Source organism: Cynocephalus volans, chromosome 4 (genome assembly GCF_027409185.1).
Source record: "Cynocephalus volans isolate mCynVol1 chromosome 4, mCynVol1.pri, whole genome shotgun sequence".
NCBI classification, from domain to species: Eukaryota; Metazoa; Chordata; class Mammalia; order Dermoptera; family Cynocephalidae; genus Cynocephalus; species Cynocephalus volans.
The window spans coordinates 101,792,766-101,810,054 of record NC_084463.1 but is presented as its reverse complement, the minus strand read 5'-3'; the positions used below and the strand labels follow the sequence as shown (position 1 = coordinate 101,810,054).

At 51.7% G+C, this 17,289-nt stretch overlaps 1 protein-coding gene across 1 annotated transcript in view; it reads right to left on the bottom strand.

Annotated features, from left to right (window-relative positions):
• The window catches only part of ARAP1 (ArfGAP with RhoGAP domain, ankyrin repeat and PH domain 1), a 58,407-nt gene that overhangs the window by 27,124 nt on the left and 13,994 nt on the right, over positions 1-17,289 (bottom strand). Inside the window, exons 2-4 of the mRNA XM_063093762.1 lie at positions 15,007-15,089; positions 11,139-11,697; positions 159-328 (exon numbers count right to left, since the gene is read on the bottom strand). Coding sequence (XP_062949832.1) covers positions 159-328; positions 11,139-11,653 — 685 coding nt within the window. The 5' untranslated portion in view covers positions 11,654-11,697; positions 15,007-15,089. The remainder of the gene's footprint in view (positions 1-158; positions 329-11,138; positions 11,698-15,006; positions 15,090-17,289) is intronic.

The following is a 17,289-nucleotide window of genomic DNA, read 5'->3' as shown; positions in this document are numbered from 1 at the left end:
GGAAAGAATGAGGCTCAGGGAGGCTGAGTGACCTGCCCAGGGCCACACAGTGGGCTGGTGGCAGGGCTGGACAGAAAGGGGAGCATGATCCTTGCATACTCTCCAGGGGCTGATCCCAGGCAACCCACCAGAGGCCCATTCCTGGCTGTAGCACTTACCGAACTCCGGGAGCAGTTGCAGAGGCTTTGGTGGGATCTCTGGGGGACAGGGAGGTAGAGAAGGGGGTTGGGGAGGCCCCCGGGGGAGGGTGGACCGGGGCTCCTCAGGCTCTGGCTGGGGAGGGGACGACCATGATGGCAGCAATAACTCTTCCTCCTTGGAGGGAAGGCTGGGAACAGAACAAAAGTTGGGCATCACTAAGCAGCAGAGCCAGGACTCAAACCCACTGAGCTCCCGGCTCACCTGAGCTGCAGCAAAACGCCCAGATGGAACCCTCCTCCACACAGCCCCCCTCACCCCCTTTCCCTGACCAAAACCCTTCCTGGCTCCCCAAAGCCTAATGGAAACAGGCACCCTTTTTGGCCTGAATGGCTAGTCATCTGTCCCCAGCGCCCACTGGATCTCCACTCTCAAGGAGGAACGAAGACCAGAATGGGAGGTCAAGGAAGGCTTCCTGGAGGAGGTGATGCTTGACCTGAGCTTTTAAGAGTAAGAAGGTATTTGTTGGCAAAGGGATGGGACAGGATTGAAATGGGCAATGAGGTCACAGGCACAGACAAGGGCCTCAGAAACCAACTCCTGAGGCCCTGAATTGTGGGTCTCTGGCTAAAGACCACCTTCTCGCTTGTCCAGACTTGGATATTCACTATCTCCTGGGGGTCCCCAGACCCTTCAAACTCACCTCATCCCACCATACTCTTCTCCCCCCGACACCAGTTCCTCATCTCTGCTATCACTCCCCCAGGAACCCTCCTGACTCTCCAAGGCCAGGTTCGGGACCCCTGGGCTCTCACAGCCACAGTGCTCCTGTTTGGCTCAGCACAGATCACACCATTCCTTGCCGGCTGAGTGTTTCTGAGGGCTCTAGTATCAAAGACATGAGTCTGAACCTTGCTTTGGTCTCTTAGTTCCTGTGTGTCCGGGGACAAGGGCCTAGCCTCTCTGAGCCTGTATCCTCTTCTGTAAAACAGGGACTATATCACTGACCTAGCAGAGTGGTTGGAGGATTAACCAAGATGGAGTGTCATGTGCCAGCACACAGGATGCTCAGGGACCACCAGCTGGAACAAGGTACCTGAGCCCTGGAGGCCTGGCCCCACCAGCTATGTCTGCCAGTGTCCTGCAGGGACCAAGGAGGAGCATCAAAGTGAACAGGCAACTTCTCTCATTGGTTATTTCTGGTCTGACCTGTTGCCCCAATGTTCTCGGCAGTGACTGCCAGTGCACAACTACCATAAAAATGAGGAAGGACTGGGAGGGAATGATGGGGTCTTCTGGGGCATGAGCATGATGCTAGACCTTTGCTCCTGCTGTGGTCTCCACCAGGAACATCCTCCTCCCTGTGCTCTGTCTGGGAGATGTGCACTTATCCTTTAACTCCAAAACCAAGTCCCCTTCTCTGAAAGTATTCCCTGATCACGCCTTTACGCTCCCCCAGCCCTATCTGTGTTTCCCTCCATTACAAGCTTCATACAAATGATTCTAAATGACATTTTTCAAAGTATCTCATTCAGGCCAGGTATTGTGCTAGTATCTAGGCCTGATCTAAATAAACCCTGACCCCAGTGTCTCTCTGCAACTTAGGAGGCATGGCTACTTTCATATCACCTTGTACTACAGCTGTCTCTTCTCCATGTGTGGATAAAGTCAGAAGAACTCTTTCCCCTTCTGCATGGGAATTTGACTTTCAGCTAGCTTTCTAGCTCTGTTCCCCTAGAAACCTGCTAAAGGTGGTATGTCAGCCATGTTACCAGGCAACACTGAGGAACTGCACCTGGATCCAGAGAAACTATAAGCAGACTCTATACCTGGTGGAGAAGCCAGAGCTTTGGGCCTCCCCAAGTTTGGTCACTTATACACCTGGCACATCCCATGCAGGGACTTTAAGCCACACCTATGGGGTTGTCAGAAGACATACTGGCCCCTTGGGCAAGAGGTTTCTAAGCCAGGCTGACTCTCTGTGAGTGACCTGTCTGCTATGAGTCTCAGTCCCTTGCCCCAGAGCTGTCACCTGGAGGGCCACAGAGAATGGCTCCTGGATGGCTTTGTGGACTGTGGCACAGATCAGTGTGAGGACCCCACAGCAGAGGAAGACCTGCCAATGCCGTGGTGGCAAGCTGCTCCCTACCCTATATGCTTCTCCAGGAATCTGATGCCAAGTGCGGCCCATAGCGGTCTTGATAGTTGGAATGTTTAGCTGGACCTGTGAAGACCCCTTGGTGGGCACTGCACCAGGCTCTCTCCCACTTGACCCCGAGTCCCTGCAGGGCAGGGGCAGCATCTGACTTGATATCCCTGCAGTCCAGTACAGGGCCGGGCTGAGTCAGCAACAAGAGTATGCTGGATAGGTGGGTGGATGGACAGAGAGATGGGTAAATGGATAACTTAATTATTAGGGTTGGAAAGGAAGCTAACAAAAGGGTGAGTGACAACCAAGCGACTGAGTGAATGCCCGCAGGCCCAGTGCATGACCTGGGCTGTCGGCCCAGCTGTCGGGTGCAATGTCCTTGGAGACTTCCTGACAGGTACATCAATCTATCACACTGCTGCATCCCAGAGTCCAGAGGAAGGGGCCCTTGGGGGCCTGGCCTGTGATCAGCTGAAAGCACAACTCCAAGCTGTTGGGCCAGGGCCAGTGAGATTGTGGTCCAGAGGAGGTGTGGACAGGCTCCATCCTTCCACCGCCAAGCAGGGCGGGCTGGGCCTGGCTCTCAAAGCTCCCCCAAGTCCGAGAGCCAGAACTGAGGTGAAGGGGGTGCAATAGAGCAACCTGCCCACTGCTCCTCCTCCTCCCCGGGGCCCAAGCAGCAGCAGCACTCCCACCTCTAGCACCCCAGTCGCTGTCCTCAACATCTGGGAGGTATCTACCTGTCCTGAGACCCACCTCCCAACAGGTAGGTTCCCTGAGGCAAGCTCCACACCCACCTTCTTCACTATTGTGTCCCAGCACTCCGCAGGGATTTATAAATAAATGAACACCGGGGTTAATCAATTCTTATTAAATAATTGTGTGTGTGTGTGTCAATGTATTCCCAGCTACCTTCTAAGCACTTTACATGGATTCATTCATTTACTCATTACAAGGGTTCTGTAAAGTAAGGCTTAATATTATCCCACTTTACAGATGAGGAAACTGAGGCACAAGATGCTGAGTAATTTGTCCTTGGTCCCACAGCTGGGATTTGAACCCAGGCAGTCCAGCGCCATGGTCCAGCAAAAGAGGACAGGTCAAGACCTGAGGCTTCTCTAGGCCTGACTCCTCACCTGGACACCGGGACCCAGGATCTAGCCAGCTCTGGAGCTGACATTCCATCCAACAGGGAACATGATCATAACTCTGATGGCCAGCCATTGTAACCATGGCGAGGAGAGAGAGGGGAACAGATGAAAAGGGCTTCTCTCCCAGTGGAGCTTTCACAAAGGTGGGACAAGGGGGCCTCTCAAAAACCTCCAGGCCCCACTCTAGCCACCTCCTCCAGGAAGCCTCCTGGCTGACCCCTGCCTGCCTGCCTGTCTACTGAGGCCCTGCTGAGTCAGGGCCAGACCGAGGAAAAGAGAAGTAGTGTCAGGAAGGCACAGCATTTGTGAAAACTCCAGAAGAAGGGGCAGTGAACCCCTACCGAGAATAGGACCCCGGAAATGCCCCCACCTCAGCCAGAGTCGCAGCCTTTCAGTGCCTGCAGCCCAAAGAGCAATCCCAGCCCCAATCCCAAGGTCCAGCTGAGGCCCAGCTGGGATGTTACTCACTGACCTCTCACCCACCAGACCAGAACATCTGTCCCATCCCTGAGTACTTCCTCAATGGCCCCACCTCCAAGCCTTTGCTCCCACTGTTTTGCCAAGGGACACGCAAACCTATCTGCTCTCCCTACTACGCCCACAGCAAGACTGGGAACCCTGGGCCAGCCTGGGCCAAGAAGTCAGTTTTATTGGATTAAGTAAAATCCACCCAGCAGACTTTATAACTGGGGGATGGTGGACATATAAGGGTCCTAAGCCCAAACGGGTAAGAGTAGGGTAACTATATAATCAATTGTGTAAACCAGAAACATTCCTGAGAGTTAAAAGACACATTATTAATAACTATCTTGGGGCAAGAGGCGTGAGCAGGGTCTGTCTCAGGCAAAACAAGATGTGTGGTCACTCTAGTTAAGAGACAGGAGCCAGCAGGCCTGGGTTTGAATCCTTCTCCTCCTCCTCCTCCTCCTCCCTCCTCCCATCTCTCCCTTCACATCTTTCTATCTACACCAATCTCTGGTCAAAGGAGTCAGGTCTCACCTTGAGGGCAGGTAGGCTGCAGAGCAGGACAGCCTCAATATCTCAGGCTGGTCTTGGACTCACCCCACTCACATTCCAGCCTTGCTGACTGAGCATTCCATAAGCACAGACTGCCAGGCCGGTGTACACGCTGTTCCTTCCACCCGGAACACCATTCCCTGTCCGGCGAACTCCTATTCCTCCTTCAAAAGGCCCAAATCATTCATCCTCCTCCTCAACTGTGGGCCTCCCCTCACACCTCAGACTGGTTTGGGGTCTCTTTGGGGCTCCCCCAGCCTCCACACTTCTGATCACTCGGTACGGTTCTGTCTGTCAATGTTTGCTTCATTGAACTGACCTCAGAGGACCAAGGACCCAAGCCTACATCCCATCCTAGAGTCAGCACCTTCCTGCCAAGACGTCACACAGGCCTTGGAGGTACACAGCCCAATCCCAGACTTAAACTCTCAGCAGCAAGCTGGAGGGTGAGACCAGGCCCAATAATCTGGGGATATCTATCTCCTTCCCTAACCTCCCTTTTCCACAGGGGCAAGCTGCCCAGCTGCCCACTTCCTCATTCATGCCCTGGCCTTCCCAGGGACCTGGGCCTCAGTCCTTGCTTCCTCCTCTATCATGAGACCCAAAGGTCAGCTCCCAACATTCCCCTGGTTCTGTTCTGTTCACTTCTGCCCAGGCCACAGCATAGAAAGCTCTTCCCGGGTCTCACTTGCTAGAATGGATGTCTCCAGTCTGCCTCCCGGCTTCTGTACATGCTGGGAGTCCCAAGGGACAATCCTCTCCATGCCGCTGGGATCGCCCAATACAGAGGGGACTTCAGTGAGTGTGTATTGAATGACTGACTGATTTCTACCCTACTCACATTCCAATCACTGGAGGAGGTCAGCAGCTCCCCCACACCTCCATACAGTAGCATCCAAGTAACCTGGAGCCAACTCTCACAACCAAGGCTTCACTCAGCTCTTAGCACTTCTCCCTGGGATAACAGCTACAGCTTGCGAAGCACCCACTATGTGCTATGCATTCTGCTGGGGGCTTTCTTTCACTTAATGACCCAGAATCATCAACTCCCTTGTGTTCAGGACACACCTCCTCCTCCAGAAAACCCACCCAATTACACCCTCCTCCAAGCTCACACAGCCTGTTGGGCCCTTCACGGTATTTCCACCACCAGGCCTACACTGAGCTTCCCCACTGGCCAGCACCACTGTCACGGGGCAGCAGAGGCCTGTGTCTCCCATGGCAGCCCTATGAGTTCCCAGGCCTGGCTCTTTGCTGGCTCCTGGCTCCAGCAGTGGGAGGAAGTTCAGCCTTCAGGGAGCTCAGAGACTGTGCTGAGCCCCTTCCCTATCCCAAGTGCCCAGCCAAGGGCTGGCCTGGCAGGAGGAGCAGGTATAGGCATCTACTGGGCCCTATGGGCAGATGAGCCCAGGGCACAGGGCTGGGCTGGGAAGCACTGGATGCATGGACAGGACCTGGTTAGAGGCCTTTCTGACCCCAGTGACGCGAGCACAGAGTTGCTGGTTCACAGCAATTGGGGGAGGGGAGGCGAGCTGCCACACTCCACAGGCACCCAGCACACTACCAGCCCTGGGAGGAGAGGTAGGAACCCAACCGACTAAGTCCCCACCCTCTGCTTGTCTCCGTCACCCTGGACTGGGGGTGTGAGAATTCAGAGCACCCTTGAACTTGACAGTGAGATAAGCCAACCTAAGCCGCCCAAAGGGAATTCCCAGAGGGGTAGGGAAACTGGGGGTAGGCTCCAAAACTGAAGAGATCAGTACCAGGCCCCTGAAGGCCAGAGACCCCAGAGAGGAGCAATCTGTGGGGCAGAGTCTGAGAAAGGCCCAGCAAACAGGCACTGTGGGCTGTTGGAGGACCCGGGAGAGAGGTTTATAGGAAGCTGAGACCTGGAAAGGCCATGAGAGAGAGAAGAGGGAGAGAAGCAGAGGGAAGGAAAAGGCAAGGGAAACAGAAGTGGAGAAAGCAAAAGAAGACAGAAAATTCCAGGAGGGAAAAAGAGAAGGTGGAGGAGAGCACCACAGAAAACTCGGCCCAGAGGTGACCGACAGACAGACAGGGACCCCTGCCCTCCCACCTGCCCAACAGCCCACCCAGGGTTGCCCCTTGCTCACCCTCAGACGCCCGCGGGTCCTGGGCCCGAGGATTCCTGTGGCTCTGGCCAGGCGGGCTCAGTGTGCACAGGAGCGGCTGGGCCTGCCTCTGCAAGCCCGTGTCCGCCTGCGCTGGCCTCCACACTGCCTGGCTTCTGTCCCCAGTGCGTCTGAAGGTGTTCTCTCAGAGGTGTGTGGGCCCAGGTACGGCTCTGTGCACCGTGATTTGTGTCTCCGAGTGTTTGTGTCTCTGAGTGTTTGTGAATCACTTCTCTGAGTGTGTGTGTGCTTCTGTGTATAACTGTCCTGAACAGAGAGTGAGAGTAAGAGAGAGAGAGAAAGAGTGTGAGAATGTGTGTGTGTGTGTGTGTGTGCGCGCGCGCGCGTGCATGAGTGTCTGCATCCAGCTCTGGTCTCCCTGGCTTCCTGCTCTCCACCTCCCCCACCCGCTGCAGCCCTAGCCAACATACACTTCCTGAAACACTGGCAGAGAAAGAAAAGTCACCCAGAATCCCCTGGGGCAGACACTTCCTCCCCGCCCCAAGGCTGCACCCCACCACCCCAAGCTGGGCTGGGACAATCAGTGTCTGCTGGTCTCGTGGTGCCTTGTAGGGTGGACATCCAGGAAGCCCTGGCCCTGGCTGGCCCTCAAAGTGGCCTCTCCCCCTCTCTACCCCGCAAGGAGGCCCAGAGAGGCTTGGGAAAGAAACTCTTTAAAAGGAGCAAGTTCTGCCCTGGCAACAAGTGATTAGTCTTCAGGAAGACCAGGGATTGGCTGGGCTGCAGGGCAGTCAAGGGCACTGGAGGGAAGCCTTGAGGTGTGACTCCGGCTGGCAGCTGCCCCTCTGGGCAAACACTTCCTTTTGCTGAGGCATCTCCAGGCATCCAGGTAGCAAAGGAGGAAACTGAGGCCCAGAGCAAGCTGGGAGGGGCTCTGTGGAGCGAACCCCCAATTCCGATTGCCAGGAACCCCCAATTAGAAACAACCCCTCTGCCACTCTTAGAGAAGGTGGTTCAAGAGGTTCATGTCTATGATACTTGGAACTCAGTAGACCAGGCCCAAGGCCAGGAGGCAGGTGTTGAACACCAGCTTCCCCTCTGCTGGGCTGGGTGACTTTGGGCAAGTTTCTCAACATCTCTGGACTCCTGAACAAGTTCCCTACTACAGGCTTAAATAAGGGTCAAGGGCGTAGACTCCGGGGTTGAAGTGGGGTCCTCCCAGGCCCGGGAGAACAGTGAGCCTGGTTTTGAGAGTTCTGGACCTTGCCAAGACAGGGAGGAGGGAACCCTATCCTTGCTTGTTTTCTGATTTGTTTATACCTTGTTCTTGGCCTAGGGTCCTAGCCCAGGCTCATTTTTCCCACCTGCCTCCTCTAAAGGCCTCTCCCTTCCCAAGACATCTGGGTGACATGGGTTGGGTAGTGGGATGGGGGGAAGGGACTTGGGGTGGTGAGATAAAGACCCTTTAGCCTATGGCACTCACTGGGTGCTGAGTCATCTGCACACAGACGTACATGCACCCTGAGCTCAGCACCTGGCAATACATAAGCTCATGATGACAGTCGTCTGTTCACCCACACATGAGTACTTACTGAGGGCTATTAGGCACCCAGCACTGTTCCAGATGCTGGAGATTCAGCAGTAAACAAACTCAACAGAGATCCCAGCCCCAGTGGAGCTGACATCTAGTGGGCTCACCCTCATGGCAGCACACGTACACACGTGCAAACACTGGCTCATGCCTGATAGGACACAAATAACACACATGTAATTCACTGCCCAAACAGCATATGCACACTCAGAAATATATGTTCCCATGCTGTTGGGGTCCCTACCACAGCAGTACACATGAGCACATGCATGTGTGCACACAGGCACACACTTCATGCCACCACTGAAACCACACAAATCCCTACACACTTACATATATTAAGATCACACACAGAACCTGTGTGAATATGTAAATACACAGACACACTTCTACCCTGACAGCTTGCACAAACATGCACACCCATACATATACGTACACACACACAAACTGGCCCAGGCATGCCTTCACATTGAGTCAAGACCCCAAAAGTACACACATGTACGTGATCCCCAAATTCCATTGGGGAGCCTGGTGACAGGCCTAGAGCCAGGCAGAAATGCTCACTCAGCCACCACAGGATCTTGTGTGAAAGGCCCTAAGACCGGGCAAGTGAGTTTACCATCACCAGGGGCTGCAAGCAGAGGTTAGAAGGCCATGCCATGAGCCACTGTGGCGGGGCTCCTGCAAGGGAGGCACAAGCAGTCTTCCATTGTGCACCATGGAGCCTGGGGTCAAGGGAAGGGGCTAGGAGGAGACAGCGTGGCCAGGCAGGCTCCATCGTGCCCCCCACCCCCCACCAATCACCACAGGACCTTGGCCTGTTACACATATGTGAGGCTCCACCTGCTGTGAGTTTTTCTACCACTGGACTTTAAAGACTTTGCATACCCTATGAGCAGAGGGCTGCAGATGCCCATGATTCCAAATGTCAAAGACCCCAGGTCAGGCTTGGCAGCTCACACCCCATCCTACTCTACCCTAAGTAGGGGATAATTTTCTACACATTCTCTCAGCACAGAATGGATATTGGGTCCTCCAGTTCCAAGGAGCCAGACTCCTGACCACAGAAGCCTTGCCCTACCCACAGGTTGGCTAAATGGCTAAGTTCAGACTGAGGCTCTAAGAGTAGGGGCTGGTATCCTGGGGCTCAGGGGTTTGGCAGGACTCTCACTCTATCCAGCAAGTCTCCTGAACTCAGATGTCAGTGCCAGAAGGGCCAGGAAAGGCTGTGGAGGACCATAGAGGGCCATGGAGGGTACCTGATAGGGAAACAGGCCAGAGGGCTGTTCCTTTCCAGAGTCACACAGCTAGCTAGGCCTGACCCAGGTGTCCTGCCTCCTAAACAGGAATCAAGGCCTCCACTCCTCCACTGGGGAAGTTTGCCTCCTCAGCCTCTGTGAGCTCCCTAAGGACAGAGCCCTGCCTCCTTCCCCTGTTTACCCACTCTCACCCTCCAGAGACAGACAGACAGAAAGACTCTTGATCCCCAAGATGGGACTGAAGGAAATAGAAAATATTCCTGCATGCAGAAGAATGGCCACTAGAGGGAGCAATGTCACCAGGAAACTCCAATATGAACTTCGAGCTCCTGTACAGACCTTAATACCTGTTCTCAGTGTGAACCCATGAAAGGCACAAACCCTTTTTGTGCTTCCACCAATCAAACCTCAAAACACCACAGCCCTGGCTTGGCCTTTAAGGCCCCCTGACCTACTACTCCTCTCTGGGTGGGGAGAACCTCCCAGCCCTTCCCATAAGGCCCCCTAAGTATGTACTTATCATCAATTCAGCCAGGACTCCTCTTCCTGCTCTGAGACTTAGTGTCTCTGCTTGAAACCGAGACACAAATTCCCCAGAAGGCTTGCTGCAGGGATCAGCAAGATCATGTAAGCAAAGTACCCAGCACAGTGTTCAGCAATGACAGGGACCAGGAGACCTCTCTCTGCACATCCATTCCTCTTCCAAGAAGCCTTCCCAGATTAGCCTGATTTGGCCCAAGTGCTCTAATAAATCCCATTACCCCCTGAACATATATCCAGTCCTGTCGGAGGATGCTCCCTCCCGGTTGTGCACCCCAGAAAATGGCAGGAAGAGAGGGCATATGTGAAGGGGATTAAAATGGAACGTCCACAGAAATAGGAGGAAACTCAAGAAAACAAGGGGTACCAGGAACCGAGGAGGAGAGACAGTGAGTAGGATGAGGCCTAAGCGATGTCCCAAGGTTTGGTGACATTTGTCAGGAGCAGTGGGGAGCGGGACCAAGGTGCAATAGGAGCATGAGCACAGGGGCCTGGGCAGTTCCTGCTCCCCCGGGCAAGCCCTCATCCTAGGCTCTCCATTTCCTCCACATGTTACCTCCTGATGCCAGAATGCACCGATCCCCCACAGTATCTCACACTCGCCAGGCCCCAAGCTGAACTCCAGATTGCTCCAAAACTCACTTCTGTCCCTGGGTCCCTGGATCAGTGATGGCACTGTTGCCTATCCAGCCACCATAGACAGAAACCTGGAGCCCGTCGTGGCTCCCCTGCCCTCTCTGCTCACACCCAGGCAGTCCCAAGTCCTGTCCATTCCAGTGCCCCCACATCTAGCTACAAACTACCTATGTGCCCAGTCCTGTCAGTGCAGGCCGAGAGGGGTCCTACCTGGCCCTGTGCCCCAGCCCTCTCACTAGCTCTAGTGAACCTCACCAGCAGCCAGAGGCATTCTTTCAGCACTTAGATTTCATCCCACCACTTTACTTTTAAACCTTCCTGGCTCCCCAACCTGGCCTCCATGGCAAGTCTCACCAGCGCCATCTTCAGGCCTCACCCACACCTACCCAACAGTTCAGCCACACTGTCTCTGACTGCCCGGACAGTGCTGCCCTCCTGAGCTCTGCACATGCTGTTCCCTCGACCTGAAGTGCCCTCCTTACGCCAGTACCTAAAGCCACAAACTCCCATCTATCCTTGGGATCCTCTGCCCATGTTCCTCCCACCCCAGTGGCATTCACTCACTTTGCCAGCAGGCGGGGGGGTCCGGTGCGGGGGGGCACGGGCGGAACGCTCAGCTCTGCCAAATGCTGCTTGGCGGGCAGCGGGGGCAGCACAGGCTCCGGGGCAGCTGTAACGGTGGATGGGGTGGCAAAGCAGGCAGGCGGAAGGCAGCTCCTCCGGGGTGGGATGGGTGGGGCAGTGGGGAGCCCTTCATCCTCTCCAGCTGTCGACAGCAGCTCGGGTGGTGTGGTGGGCACAGGCGGGGAGCGGAAGATGTGGCGCTTCATGGGCATGGGCCGTGGGGCAGGGCGGGGCACGGGGGCCGGGGGTGCGTGGGCACGGAGCAGGCCAGCCAGGATGCGGCGGCGGTGGCCAGGGAGGAGCATGCCCATGTCCACCAGGCGGGCATCACTGAGGCCTTGGCACTCAGTGGCCCACACCAGTCCATGCTGCTCGAAGAGACCAGTGTACTGTTCCAAATGCAGTGCCCGTAGCCACTCAGCCACTGAAAGAGCAGCATCCCCAGCCTCTGCCATGGTTCCTGCCAGCAGAGGCCCAGCTGTCAGGGCTCTGTCTGCACCTGGAATAGACAGATGGGCACAGGTCAGAGGCATAATTGCCCAGGAGTGGTTCTTCTGATCAGCATCCCTCTGTGGCTCTCTCACGCCATGGGTTCAGTTCCATTTTTGAGCTTCCTCCCCTGTGCCCCATGTGCTAGGCAAGTCCAGGTACTGCCAGGTCTCCAAACACACAGGCTTTTCCCTCTGCTTGCAACTTCCCCTCATGCCCTGCACTTGTGGCCTCCTGCATCCAGCTCACGTCTCCTTCTCTAGGAAATCCTCCATGACCTCTGGGGTTGGTACCACCCCACACCCCCATACACAGCCTCGGCCATTACTGTGAGACTGGCCAGTGACATGATTAGTGCTGTGTCTGGCATCCCCTTCCCCATGGCCCTCTGGAAGACCCAAGCCAGGGTCCGATTCCCTCTGAGACACCAGTCTCCAGCTGAGGGCCAGGGGCTGAGTGAGAATGTGTGGGACTGAAGGGCACCACTGCTGGTCTTTCTACATGCCCAGTCTGGGGGTTGAGCCTTGCCTCACCCTACCTCAAAACTCATGTTATGTAAGCGAGTAACCCCTCCCACCACCAAGGCAGGGAAGGGCCCTTCATTCATTTGTTCATTTGAAACAGGCTTGCACTAGACAATAAAGACTCAGGATCCATCCCCACACTCAAGAGCTGTGGGAGGAGAAGGGGAACAGGGAGAAGAAGGAGTTGACTAATGGGCACAAAACTGTTCCATCTCCCCTAAGTGAATCATTGTGCACTGTATGCATGTATTGAAACAACACACTGTACCTCACGAATATGTACAATAATAAAATAAAATAAAAAATAAAAAAAAGCTCCTGGTTTGGTTGGAGCTGAGATGATGTGAAGAGAAGGTGACCAGAGAGAAGGTGATTAACAGATCAAAAGAAAAAGTCATCTGATCATCTCTACAGATGATAAAACTCAATATCTAGTGTACTTAAACCAACAAAAATCTTATTAAAATAGAAATAGATTGATACTCTCTTAAACAAAAACCAACACCTTGCTTAATGGAAAAACAACAGGAAAATTCCCATTAAAGTTAAGAATGAGACAAAGACAGCCATTTCAATATTATTATTATTCACATTGCTCCAAAGGTTCTAGACAACCAAGATAAACAAGAGGTATAAAAATTAGGAAGGAAGAAATAAGCTATCCATTAGTTGCCAGTAATATGAGTTTTGAGTTGGAAAGCCCAAGAAGCTTAACTGAGAAACTGTTACAAACGACAAAGAATTTAGTAAGGTATTTGGGTTCAAAATTAATATAACAGATGTCAATATTTATAAGCAACAACCAGGTAAAAAAACAAGACAAAAGACCCCATTTACAAGAGCATCACAAAGCAAAGTCAAGAGATAAATGACAAGCTAGGGATATCTGCCGCTCATATTCCAAACAAAGGGCTCATTTTCCTAAGCGTTGAAAAGCACCTGGAATAAGAAAAAGATCGATGACCTAACAGAAAAACGGGCAAACACAGAAACTCACAGAAAGAAAAATATAAATGGCTTTTAAATGTATGAAAAGGAACTTAATTTCCCACACTAAGAGAAATACAAATGTGAAATATACTGAAATACTACTTTCTACCTGTCAGACAGTCAAAGAGCAAAAACAGTCTGAATACACGGGGCACCAGTAACAGGGTGAAACATTCCCCACCCCTGCCGGTGGGAGTGCCCCTAGGAAGGGCAATGACACAATGATTAGGAAAATCCCAAGTGCTGCGGCCCTTTGACCCAGCCACCTTCAGGCATTTATCTTGCAGTTTTACTGGTGCACATCTCAAATGACGTACACAGAGCGCTATTGGTTGCAACACCGTATAATAACAAAAGATTGGAAATAACCAAATATCCATCAATAGAATGGTTAACTAATTATGTGGTAGTCACACAAAAGAATACTGAGAGGCCATAAAAAATGAGGAAACTCTTTACAAACTGGCATGGATAACCTCCCAGATACATTGTTAAGTGAATAAAGAAAAGTGCGGAACAGTTACGTATAACATTCTGCCTTTTATGTGGAAAAAAAAACAAAGGGAGAGCATGGATCGATATGCATCTACTGGTAAATGCATGAAGTATCTCTGAAAAGACACATAGGAGACAAAGTTAGACCAGTTACCAGTTTACTCTGAAGAGGAAAACTGAGGGTGGAGGGGAGAGGAGGGAACAAAGGAGATTCGGAGTCCATGGGGCCTGAAGCTTACACAATTTGGATGCCTTCTCTAAGAAAAGGAATGCAAGAATATCTTACTTTTTGAAAAATTCCCCAAAACACAGGACCATGTGCAGTGCATACATTGCTCAGGCCCATCTCTGGATCCTGGAAGGAGCCCTGACCCTCAAACTCCAGCTTTCCTGGAAATCCACCTCTGGGTGGGAGGGAGACTTTTAGGTCTACATCTTTTTCTATCACCTAAATTAGTCGACATCTTTTTCTATCACCTAAATTCTGAACTATGTGAATTTAAAAAATAATTTTAAAAAAGGCTCCTTGAGTGATCCAAAGGAAGACACAAACAAACAAATACACTTGATGGTTTTGGATAGGACGGCTCTCAACATTATAAAGATGTCAGTTCTTCCAGGGTTAAACTAGAATTTTAACATAATCCCAACTAAAATTACCTAACTGTAATTTGTTTAGACAGATTCTAAAGTTCATGTAAAATGATATTAAATGTTAAGTGGAAAAGCAAGGTGTACAACCATGCTATATTATGTAAATGCTATATTATGTAAAGAAAAAGAAAAATATACATATATATACACACACAGTTATATGTGCGCATATATACACAGAATACTCTGGACGGATACACAACAAATTGCCTTTGGGAAGGACAATCAGCAGCTGGGAAAACAGGAGAGGGAGGGTTAACTTTCATTATGCCTTTATGTATCTTTCTAATTTTGGATCATTTTCCAAAAAGTAAATAAGATTTAAAAGAGGATGTGATAATGAATAGAGCCTGGGAATAAGAAAAGGACCAAAACCTACCAGGCAAGAAGGAGAATCAAATTGGCAGACACTCACACCCCAATCCAGCCTGCTGGTCCCTGCCCTGTCCCACCCCTTCAAAGCTCTACTGGGAGCAAGTTCTCTGGGCCTCACTCTGCCTCTGAACCTCAGTTCTCAAAATGGAAAATGCGACCTCAGGACTCACTCGGCCTCCATAAAGCCTCCCCAAAGCCTCTCCCACGCCCCACCTCAGTACAGCGGTGCAGCAGGCCAAGCCCCAATAGCCCACCTCCCACCTTCCCACCTCCTGACTCACCGGCTGGGTTTCCAAGGACGCCGGGGTCCCCCCAGAGGCAGCAGCTACTCTGACCAGCTCCTCATCATGGCTTGAGGCAGAAGCTGCAGGACACAGACGAATGAGAAAGCCCATGAGGCAAGGCCACTCTGAGTAGCCAGGATGCCAGGAGGAGGAAGCAAGAGGAGGGGAAGGTGGGGAAGGTGGGGAAAGGCGGAGAAGGGGGAGAGGCATAGAGAAAAGGAAAGAAAGGGGAAGAAAGCAAGAGATGGGGAGGAGGTGGAGGAAGGGGAGCCGAAGGAAGAGGGAAGGGTTCGGGGAACCTAATGGAAGTCGGGCAGTGGAGGTCAGACCAGGGAAGGCCGTCCAGCAGGGGTGAGCAAGGCAGACAGGCAGGCCCGCCCAGAGCTGGGGGTGCACAGGGGAGTCAGAACGTCCCACTCTCTGGCCCTCCCCAGGACCAGTGTGGGGCAGGCTGTGTTAGGAACTGCCCCAGCGAGGGCAGTGAGGAATGGACACGTACAGCTTCTTGGCTAAGGTGGTCTCCCCTGATGCAGAGCCTGTTAGGAGAGGTGGGGGAATCTAGGGAAACAGGACCTTCTCCACTAAGCCTGGGGACCATGCAGTGTGCTGAGGGCAGACGTGGAGCAACTGAGGCAGGGGCACGAGACCCTAGGAAACCCACCCCTACACATGTGAGGGAGGTTGAGGAAAACAAGTCAAAAGAGAGTGTTTCCAGGCAGGAGGGGAAAGAACAGTACATTCCTGAGGGCAGGCCGCAGCCCCTGCACTCAGATGGCAGCTCTGTGGCGTAGGTACAGGTGGGGTGCAGGTGGAATGGACAGGGCCCCCTACCCAAGGCCTGGAGCAAAGTCAGTTCTCCTGCCACTAGAGCAGGGTTAACCCCAAAACTGCTGTGCTCCACATAATGGCTTTAGCAAATATTCATGATCATTTTACATTTTACTAGTTAGGTATTTACCTTAAGTAGACTCCACAGTTATTGTTACTTAGGATGGGGTTAAAACAAGTATATGTTTTAAAAGTGAGTGTTTTAAAAACAAATTTTAAGGAACTAATACTTCCGGTAAAGGCATTGGCAAAAATATCAGTACTACTGAAATGACAATTTAAAAGAAGAAGAAAAGGGGTGGTTAGCTCAGTTGGTAAGAGCACAGTGTCATAACACCAAGGTCAAGGATTCAGATCCCCATACAAATAGTGTTTGCTATATGCCAGGTATTTAAGCACTTTACATTAACTCATTTAATCTTCACAGCAACCCTATAAGTACATATAGTTGTTGTAGTGGATTGAATTGTGTCCCCCAAGTTTTATGTTTTAGATACTTAGCCCCCACTGTGACTGTTAAGAGGGTGGGAAATCCTATCATGGTAATTGAAAGGTGGAGCCTTGAAGAGGTGATTGGATTGTAGGACCATGCCTAGTGAATGGACTAAAAATGGTGGTCAGGAGCGTCGTTCTGAGGGCTTTAAAAGAAGAGAGAGGAGAGTCCGTCTTTCTCTCTTCTTTCTGCTTCAACCATCTTGCAATGTGAGACCTGTGGGTCACTGTCACCACCACCAGATGGACTTTGGACTTCCCAGGCTCAGAAACTGTAAGCAATAAATTTCATTTTCTTTATAAATCACCCAGTTCCGTGTATTTTGTTATAAGCAACAAAAATGGACTAATACAATTGTTATCCCTATCTTAAGATGAAGAGACTTAGGTACAGGGAGGTTAAGTAACTTACTCAAAGTCACACAGGTAGGAAGGGACCGTCTGAATATAGTCTATACTTGCTCTGTCCAATACAGTAGCCAGCAGTAGCCGCATAAGACTACTGAACACTTGAAATATGGCCCCCAAAATGAGGCGTGCTGAATTTTGAACACTGGATTTTGCAGACAAAAAAGAATGCAAAATATCTCAATAATTTTTTCCTACTGGTTACATGATGAGATGATACTATTGCGGATATTTGGATAAAATACATTATTAAAATTAATTTCATCTGTTTTTAATGTGACTACTAGAAAATTGCATTTGTGGCTCAGACTGTATTTCTATTGGACAGAGCAACTCTTGACCCTTAATGACTCTGCTTACTGCCTCTCAAAAGTGATAGTAAACCCAAATTGAGCTCCTGCTATAGGCTAGACACCCTGCTAAGCGTTTAACAGATGGACTGATGGTGGTCCCAGCCACCCTACAGGAATAACCAGGTCTGAGAAAAGGAAACCACTTCCCTCCCTGAGAACAGCTTGGCCCCCTACCAGGCCTCTCTAAAGTTCCTATCCC